A 9946-nucleotide genomic window follows, 5' to 3' on the forward strand; every position below is an offset into this window, starting at 1 on the left:
TATATATATATATATATATATTAATATCACAGACAAAACATTGCATCAATATAAACTCTTCAATGGCTGTGGGTAGAGGAACAGTTACAGAAATGTTACAGTGAGACAAACTTTTTTAAATTTAGAAACTTTATCTGTGATGTGACCTACAGTAGCCTGTACCCCAGTTAATTTTGCAACTCGGCTAGTTAATTGTTCCTACTATGAGAATGTATTACATGGATAAGCAGGGACACAGTGACATAGATCTGGATCAATGTCTGAGTTTAATATTCGGACTGAGAGGATCAGTCTGGCAGTGAAAGAGCCCTTCACTCACTTGAGACAGATTCACATTTGGTCACCAAATACTTGCAGGATCTGGAGTGTGGGCTGTGGAAGCTGTGATTATCCCTTGTTTGATTTATGTTGTTTCTATTCCTGTGTTTGAGCTAACTGTGTAAGTGTAAGAAAAGAAACACAGGCCTGTACACTAACCTAACCTCTGTGCAAAGTCACTTCTACAATTGCCCTAGGAAACTATAAATACCTGCGTGACATTCACGTTTGCCCTTCAACACCTAGAGGCACCAACCACTAGATGGCACTACAGTATAGCGCGCAGCAAAGCTGCGGCAGGCGTCTGAACTCAAGAGACTGGCAGTCACGGGTTGAATTGTGATTCTTGGCAGTGACCAGCTTTGCTTCATCACGCATAAGGACCGCTGTGTGTCTTCATGTAATGGGAGAATGACAGTACGATTTTCATGGATTAATTTTGGAGAGGATCGGAAAAAAAACCCAAAACTTACTGCTCTCAGAATTGACCAAATTTAGTTTTCCAAATTATTATGTTCCTCCAAAACCAAAACAGATTATCTAAATAATAAAAAATATATGAGAAACCAGGGCGAAATTAAAGGCTTTCATGGGTCATACGGTGAAAACAAATTCAGTTCATGACAGACTGGAAAATTGTTGCCGAGATGGCACACAGTCTGAAATGAAATACTCTGATCCAAATAGTGGCGTGAGAAGTGTTATGGCCGTGCTTACCCTGCAACAAATCCCTCACTAGTCACATTATATGAGGAACATAAAGCACTTTTACAGCCAAAATGCTTGTGATAAAACCGCAGGACGTGCCGGCGGAGCTTTCTTACTACATTTTCTACTTCCTGGGCTCTTGTTTCCTCCAAGTTCCAAAAAAAACAAACAAAAAAAAAAACCTCTGACAACTCTGTTTCCTAATGTTAGGATTAAAGTTCTCCCATTATCTATGCTATTCAGTATATGACCATACTACATGTAGTTTAATTTATTTTGACATTGTTCCCCAAATAACCAACATTTTTGTTAACAAAAATAAAGGTTGAACCAATTTCCCCAAACTTGATTTTCAACTTACCTGCCCACAGCAGAATAATGTAATGGTACAGTCTTTTCAACACAAGATCAGCTGCACAATCCTTAGGAACAGATGAGATGATTGTAGTGAGTGTCGTACCAAATACTGCACGCTACTGTGTTGTCATTTATTACTATCAATATTAAGTCTTTAAAATAACAGGATGTGTATATATATGTATATATATTTATCAGAGTGATCAGAGTGATCAGTGAACCCTGTTCTCCATCTGGTGAAGCTGTGGGATTACCTGGCTCAGATTGGTGGCAGTTCTGCGCGTTCTCCTTTGAGGCTTTCCCTCTAGTTTCCTCCCACAGTCTGAAAAATGTGCAGATGGACCACTTGGTTAAAGTAACAGGGATCTTTTACAAAAAAGAAAAAAAATTGAATCTTAAAATAATCCCTTTAGCCACGAAACATTGCTATTTCTCTATATCATACATTTATGTCTACAAACCAAAACCTGCCTCTATTCATCTCAGAACTGAAACTGAGTCCTTAAATGTTGATGGAGCTGGATAAAAAAAAAAAAAGAAATCTACCAGATTTTTATTCATATTTGGTTAAAATGTGATGTTTGCTCTGATCTTAAAATTGTTTTAATAATTTAAAAAAATCTTATTTTGAGTATCAAATAATTTAACATTTTAATCTGATTATCTACAGAGTAGCTGTGGATTCATTAAGATTAGTCACGATTAATTGTGGTCATAATTAATGACGATTAATCATGATTAGCAATATAAATCAATATCTAAAAGGACAAAACATTCAGACAAATAACAGCAGGTGGATGGGGATGTTTCTCACCTGTTTTTATTTTTGTCTAATTCATGATGGAATTATTGGGAAAAAATAGGAATAATATGCATTGTTATAAGTAAGTACAACTCAAACTTTAGCTTGAGTGGGTAGTTTTGAGTTATTATGACTCGTTGAACATGTGGAGAGTTGCAACAACAATAATCAGTCCATAGTCCCTTGTAATCCATTTGACAATTGTGTCAGTCAGCATGTTCTGAAGTTATATTTGTCCTCACAAAATCATACTGTGCGTTGTCATGGTATTTTTTAACTTGAGCTGCTGTGAAATGACTACTTTTCCTGCTTTTAAATGGCTGACACAATTATTGGATATTTTTTAAAATCTGATTATAACATACCCTAACCTAGCCTGGGTAGAGAAAATATTCACAATCTCTCTCCAAGTTCTCTCTTCTCTGATGTTTTCAGCTTTATCCTGAACAAACTTCGTCCATTCGTTGGCCTCCTCGAGCTCTGACTCCTGACACTTGACAGCCCTGCTGTCTCTTCTACATACAGGTCTCACCATTATCTTCACACATCACTGCGACCCTTGGTAGCTGTCATGCCTTCGCCCCTTAACCAACCTCCATCTGCATCTCCTCTCATTTAAACTAATGTAACCTTGACTAGCAATCATCCAACGCTCTCACTCACCCACAGAATTATTTCATTGAAATAAATTGTTTAAAAAGGTTTTTCCTGATATTTGATCTGCCTTAGACGTAAACTGCCTCAGATGATAAACTTAAACAACTATTCGGTTTCTGTATGAAGTGGACATGGACACTGCTGCTGTCAACTATGAAGGATTTAACACGTCCATAAAAAAACAGCTACTGTAGCATAATCTCCTGGCTTCACTCCCTCCTCTTCACCCTCTCAATTATCCTCCCTCCTCCTGGGTCTTTTGCTTGTCAGACCATCCCCAGCTGTACTGTAATCTCTCCACTGNAGGGGGATGGGGGTGAGGAAGCTGGCAGATTCCAGACCTGCTCTCCTGGCTGTTGTCTTGAGGCCCATAATCCACTGTTGTTGTTGATGTTTTTTGGTTGTTTTTTTACATGAAAACTGCTTGAAATCTAATGTGGTGTCAACATTAGAGGAGGCCATTAATACTGTATATAAATGAGAGGAGGTGGTAATAGAGATACGCAGTGTGTGTGTGTGTGTGTGTGTGTGTGTGTGTATAAATGGCACCAGGACCCAGAATACTGACAGCTTCCTCTCCAAAGCAACTACAGGTCATTTAGTTAGCGAGTGCCGTGTGTTCCCATTCACTTCAGCATGCATGGCAACCCTCAACAAAGGAGCGGTGCATCAAGAAATCCAGTGTCACAGTGGGGGCAAAAGGCATTCAGGAGAGAATAAGTTAAAAAGGAATATTCAAACCTGTCACTCACTGAGCCGCCAACACTCTCTCTCATTCTTTCTCTCCCAAAATTTTCCCATCGTCGGATATAATTCAGGTGAAGGTAAGCCTGCAGTATGAATAAACAGAAAGGGGCTGAGCTTTGAAGAGGATTTTTTTTTTTAGAATTCATTACTTTCATGTGCTGAGAGTTAAGGGTAGTCTTTAGAGGTCGGCTGAGTGTTAGTGACTGACTGAAAGGCAAGGAAACTTAAACTGTGTCACAACACACCTAGAACGACCGTATAAAACCAATAGAGTTCTCTAACCGTGCAAAAAATGTGACAAAAAAAACGTAACTTTATTTTTTACCTAACAACACTGACTTAGTGATTTATGGGGCACATAGCCACATTTGCCCCTCAGGTGACACCAACACCCCCATTCACACCTTTTCTGACCTTCATGTTTTATTAATCAATGACCCTTGTTTCAGGTATTCAGTCACCCTGAGGTTTAATTAAACCATCATTTTTCAGCAGTCAGTTAGAACTGAAGAAGCCTCGTGGATAAAAGGTCAAAAGACACTATGACAGTCCAGTTGCCCTTTACTGACCTGCTGTGGATGTTAATAGGAGGTACATCTGGACTGCAGGCTGGCCAGTCATGCTCTTGCCCCAAAAGACAGTACAAAACAGGGTTCAACTGCTAATCTTAGCTAACAAAAACTGAGCCTATAACAGATCAGCTCGATCTCGATCTTGATATTCAAAGCTGTCTCTAATTAACCTGTTTACTGATGCAGTATGACAGTTGTCTGATTGTGAGAAAGGGTTGCTTTCTCTTATGTCTCTGCTTCTCTGTGACTCCTGGTGAAAAAAGAGAAGAGGAGAAGGGAGTGAGGAGATAATCCAGGATATGTTGCATGGCAACCTGAGCCTAGCGAAAGGCTCTGATACTTCCAGCACAGGAAGCTACAGCTAAACCATCTTCTTCTTCAGCAATGACAGGCAGGAAGATCTCGTTGGGATGTTGGTTGATGTGAATTGATGTACGCTGCAGGAGCTGGACTGACGAGCACTCTGACTGTCGTCTCCATTGAGATTCAATAGTGTTTTACGCACTTCGGTCCACTTCGGTCCAAGACCGGCAAGATTTTTTTTCTTCTATCACCATCAGTCTCAGTAGTCTGTAACTACACTCAATAGGTCCCTTTTTTTATTATGTAGATTATTTTGTTGGAAATGGAGGAGCTGGATTTTGTTGTCGGGTCTATAGCAGGGCTACTCAAAGTAAAGGGTCAATTTTCCTTTTACAAAAATAACAACAGAAATACTTAATAAAATAAGATACTGGTCTAATGTTAGAGTCCCTAAAACCTAATGTCTGTGGGTGATGTAACATAGTATTTGCTTATAAACATAGTGTCCATACATGTATGTATATATATGTACATATTTGTATGTAAATATATATCCAAAAGATGTGTAAATCTATGTATATATATGTACATGTATAAATATATAATTTCATATGTATGTATACATAGAAAGATATATATTTAAGCATCTTTTGGATACACTTGTATATCCATATATATGTACATATATTTATATAATTTTGGGAAAATAACCATGTCAGTTAATCATGACTCACCTTCTGTGGCCATCCTCCAATATTTATACTCAGTCTGGGCCTTTGCAGAGAGGGAAATGTCTGACATTTCCCGTGGCTTTCAGTTAGATGAATAATCTGATGATCAGGTGGTCTGGGGTGAGCGATGTGTGGCCTTGAAAAGAGAAAAACAATGCAGCTGAATATTAAATGCGCTTGTGTGTTTCATGGCCTGTCAAACCTGGGTGTGGCTTGTGGTGCAGAGAAGACAGACAGCCTCATTTCCTGGGCGACGTGTGGATGACTGCGCGTGTGCTGTATGTATAGACAGGCCGTGTCTGCGTAAAACACACACACACATGCACACCGAGACACGCATGCACGTGCACAGGCAGTCAAGCCTGTGATCATTTGAATTCTTCCCAGTGGTGGTTCCTGTAGACATCTCCATCATGCTGTCAGAAGAAATGAACACAGTACATTGAGACACAAAGAAGGAAAAACGTAGCTCTTTTTTTCCACTCACATTCAGCATCATGTAGGTCAAACGCACGCTTTACTCAACACGGTCCAAACAAGTGAAATGAGCCAAGGAGGAACTTATCCATTGCATGGTGAAAAAATACATTTATTGGAATCTGTGTCAATGTAGAAAAATGTGAAATCTAGCTTTTAGGTTTTGTCACAGTACCACAGGTGAATATTCCAGCAGCCGCCTGGTGAGCCAAAACCAAGCCAGCAAGCCTGTTCGGGGCAGTTTTTCTGCAACTGATGACAAAAGGACGGGTGGCTCACAGTGGCCAATGACACCACATACATCTCTCACAGACACTGAAAAGCTCAGGCTGCATATAAGATATACTGGCAAACACACACATTGCACAGCAATTAGCCTAGACCAACATTTTCTAATTTCACACAGCTTTTGTGGGAGGAACTGACTTCAAGTGTTCATTGTGATACTGTCACAAAGTCCCATTCATTGCCTATTAAGCCAGGGTGAATAATTACAGGACCGTAGGTGGCTCAGAGGAACACATACTTTATGATTAATTGTTCATCGCTGTTTGAGGTCCACTAACCTGGGCTCTGGGCAAGGTGGATACACAAAACCTGTCTCTAGTAAAGTTGGTACAGTCACTATAAATGCAACAAATAAAATCTGGTTATTTGTTATATTTTATCACTATATCTCATGGTAGTATTTTATAAAAGATTACTCACGAGGGAGGCATAGAGTTGAGTTTTGTTTTTGTCCCTTCATTGAGATGGCAGGGGCAACAGTGGCCCACAGGTCATTTGAATTTCTGGAATTTCTGTGTCCCTTCATTGAGATGGCAGGGGCAATAGTGGCCCACAGGTCATTTGAATTTGAGTCCCCTGGTTATATGGTCTGATAAATAACAGAACAAATGCATCATCTATTGAAATACTTTGTTTTTTATTGTATTTTCAGGGAATGTACCAACTTTTGTGGAAACAAGTGTTTTCAACACCACTGGCCACAAGTTCGAAGCACTGAGACTCATCCATCACACTGATGTCTAAGAGTCCAATTTCCATTACAAAGATCTTGTCATAATGAAAGGTGGTTTGATATTTTACCTTGACGCCCAGGAATCAATCGAAAATTTGAACAAATACTTTCCAATGACCCTACAGTGTGTGGGGCAAACAGCGTCCTGATCAGGTCCAATGCTAATGTGTGTAGTGCATCCTTGATATGCCAGTATAGTCTCACAACACATGGCAACTCTGCATATTTTAGAACTAAAATTGCAACAGAAAAAGGCATTTAAAAACAGAAACATTTCTGAACTCAGATACTGAGCATTAACACTGAGAGGTCAGTTTTTCTTTTTCTTACCCATACAGCTTTCATTATATATAGACCTATTTTTATTATTAAATATCTTAAATCTCATATAAAAGAATTAATCATAAAACAATTCTATTTACACACACAAGAGTGCACGAGTCGGACATGAGGTTGCATGCTGAGGTGGTTTATCTAAATAACGTTCTGCTGTGATTTAGCTGTATAAATGCTGCTTTGCTGTACGTCACTCGGTCGTACATCTTCGTCTGTCTAAAGTCGGAGTTTGTGATGCATTGTACAACAGATTTTTGTTAGGAGTACTAACTCTTGATAATACCATTAGCAAACAAAGGTGCTGCCAAACAGAAATAAATATGAAGGTAAAATAAAAAATCTCCTTTTCTTGGCCACTCTTGGCAAACTATCAAACTGTAAGATCTTTACTTTGTTCAAACAAAGGATCTGACAATGGTGATCAGGTCAAATAATATGTGAATGAGCAGGCATTCATTTACATTACAAAATTATAGCACATAGCTAAGATCGAGACATGCAAACTTTGGGGCTTTTATGCAACAAACTTGAGAAACAAAATAGAAGGTTTGTTCCTTTATGGCCGCGGTCTATGAGGATGATGTTTTCCTAGTTTTTATTTAAGGGGAAATAACAGGACACCAGTGGCAGGGTGGCTTCCCTAACATTTAAGCAGCATGTCGAATCATTGACTGTACAAACACAACTATGCTCTTTTTTTTCTTTTTGTTTTTGTAAAAAAAAGACGTTTGACATTACAAACAACCATTTGCTCAGAACGCCACATGTTGCATGTGTGAGCTGAAAGGGATTAAAAAAGAAAAGTTTTCTTGGGAATTAACTCACTGCGCGGTCTGATTCTGTGTCAACGTGCCACACAGTGTTAATCAAATATCCGGTGACTCGGCCTCCACTGCTCGCTATTCACATTGGCCGCACCGCTGCTGTTGACACTGTGGTTATTTAACAGCTTCCCAGAAGAAAAGAAACACAACAGAGGAGACATCATAGAGACAGCACAATCAATACCAACCTGTGAGAGGATGCTTCATTTTACATTTCTCTTTTTTTTTTGTGTGTTACCTTGGGTTCTCACCACACACCTGGCGCCCGCCAGTCTCTGGCAAGCAGCGGTGTCTTTGTATATTATTTAAAAAATATTTGAGTGATATTCACAGCTGCTTGACTGACTGACAAAAATATCCATAAAGTCTAAAATTGCTGGTTTAGTCGTCTAAAAAATGAACGGCAAGAGTTCTTTTAAGTAGTGAGACCTACTGCCACCGTAGACTATTTAATGGATTCAAATGATAGGGATTCAAAAATCTTGCAGGATGTTGCCATTGAGCACTATGACAGGTATCCACACACACACACACGCACACACACACAACCATTCACGTCGTCTTGTATATATAGAGAGAGAGCTCTGCAGTATAGTGGAACGATGAAAACACCCATAATTACATCTGATCCTATGGTGAGGAACATATCTCACAAATTCTTCTAGAGGGACTGTGTTTTGTACATGGATTCACAGAAGCATTCACCATAGAAGCAGATTTCTGTACAGTAAAACAGCACACATTCAAGGAGGCGGTCGTGAAAATAAAGATATCCCACATGGTGTTCAAAATGTTTTTGTTTTAATTCCAGAAAAGGAGACGTTGGTTGATTTTTGGCAGGAGGAGGCGAGGACGCAGCCTGTCTCCCCTGGTTTCCCTCCTGCACTACACAGTAGTTTCATTTTTCCACGGTCCAGTGCGTATATTCCCTGTGCTGTCTGAGGTGTACAGGAGTCCTTCGTGTAAGCCCCCCTTAAGAATCCCATTCTGATTAGGTGGATTCTGAGGGTAGGATTGTCTGCGCGGAGCGTGCATCTCCAGATGATGATGATGAGCCGCCGTCGGTTCTTCCTCGGCCACTTTGCCGCATCCGCACAAGAAGATGCCGGCCTCCCCCGCCTCTGCAGGGCAAAGAGCAGGGAGAAGGTCCGCCTTGGTGCAGCAGATATGCCTGTGACAGGGATTATGGCAGGCCAGGGCCTCGTGTGTTGTTGCCGCAGCACAGTGGCAAGTGTGATGCCCGTCGTGGTGGGCCTCGTGGGCCAGATGTGGACAGATGTGGGCATGGCGCTCGTGCGTGCTGTGGGGGCTGTCAGTGTGTGAGCTGTGCACGCTGCCTCCATCTCCACCGGAAGAGATGTGATAAGCATACTCACGCTCAGCCCCTGCTCCGCAGGTGCCCGTCGCTGTTCGTCGGCTAAAGGGACGGCCTTTAGTCCTGGCACTGCTCTTGAGGCAGGAATGGAACTGGATTCCCGGCCTGTAACCTTCAGGGTCTGCATGCAGCAGTACGTGCGTAGCTGTGGGCTCCTCTTCGATCAGCTGCTGACTGTGCAGCGCTGCACAGCATGGTGCCACTGGTGCCAGACATGTCACGTGATTTTGTGAGGATGGGAGGATGACATGTTTGCAGTGACCCAAGCTGCCGTGAGCACAGCTCACCAAGGCTTTGCCCGGACACGGTGAGTCGTGGTGGCAGTGGCTGTGACCGTGGCCGACCGTATCTCCATTGACGTTAACTTTGGGCCTTGCCTGTGCAGGCCCGTGGGTAACATCGCAGGCCTTCGCTTGTCGTCCGGGACAACACGAACACCAGCAATGCCAGACGTCATCGCGCTTCGCACAATGATGGATGAGGATAAAGAGGCCAAGGGTGACAGAGAAGGCACCGTAGAGGCAACTGAAGATCATATCCAGGAAGTGGCCTTGTGACACAGCCAGCGCACCGAAAGTCCAGGTCGCTAAAAAGAGAAAAAGAGTAAAGGCTGCAGTTCTCAACTGAGCCTTGAAGGAGTGCTCATTGGCCAGCAGCGCAGGGTTGATGGGGACCCCAGGGCAGCCAGCAGGACATTGGCTCCCGCTGGGCGGAGGCT

The 9946-nt window shown here is 41.6% G+C and overlaps 1 protein-coding gene and 1 long non-coding RNA gene across 3 annotated transcripts in view; one reads left to right on the forward strand and one right to left on the reverse strand.

Moving 5' to 3' along the window:
- Window positions 1–3196: 3196 nt before the first annotated feature.
- LOC107989357 (uncharacterized) lies at window positions 3197–7773 on the forward strand. The gene is made up of 2 exons (XR_001760898.2): window positions 3197–6450; window positions 6517–7773. It is a non-coding gene; the product is annotated as an uncharacterized LOC107989357 (long non-coding RNA).
- The window catches only part of adgra1b (adhesion G protein-coupled receptor A1b), a 129080-nt gene continuing 125609 nt past the window's right edge, over window positions 6476–9946 (reverse strand). For both annotated transcript variants that reach the window (XM_025060550.1, XM_025060549.1), the window contains one exon: window positions 6476–9340. In XM_025060550.1, coding sequence (XP_024916318.1) covers window positions 8739–9340 — 602 coding nt within the window. In that variant the 3' untranslated portion in view covers window positions 6476–8738. The remainder of the gene's footprint in view (window positions 9341–9946) is intronic.

Source organism: Cynoglossus semilaevis, chromosome 12 (genome assembly GCF_000523025.1).
Source record: "Cynoglossus semilaevis isolate Cse_v1.0 chromosome 12, Cse_v1.0, whole genome shotgun sequence".
Classification (NCBI taxonomy): domain Eukaryota; kingdom Metazoa; phylum Chordata; class Actinopteri; order Pleuronectiformes; family Cynoglossidae; genus Cynoglossus; species Cynoglossus semilaevis.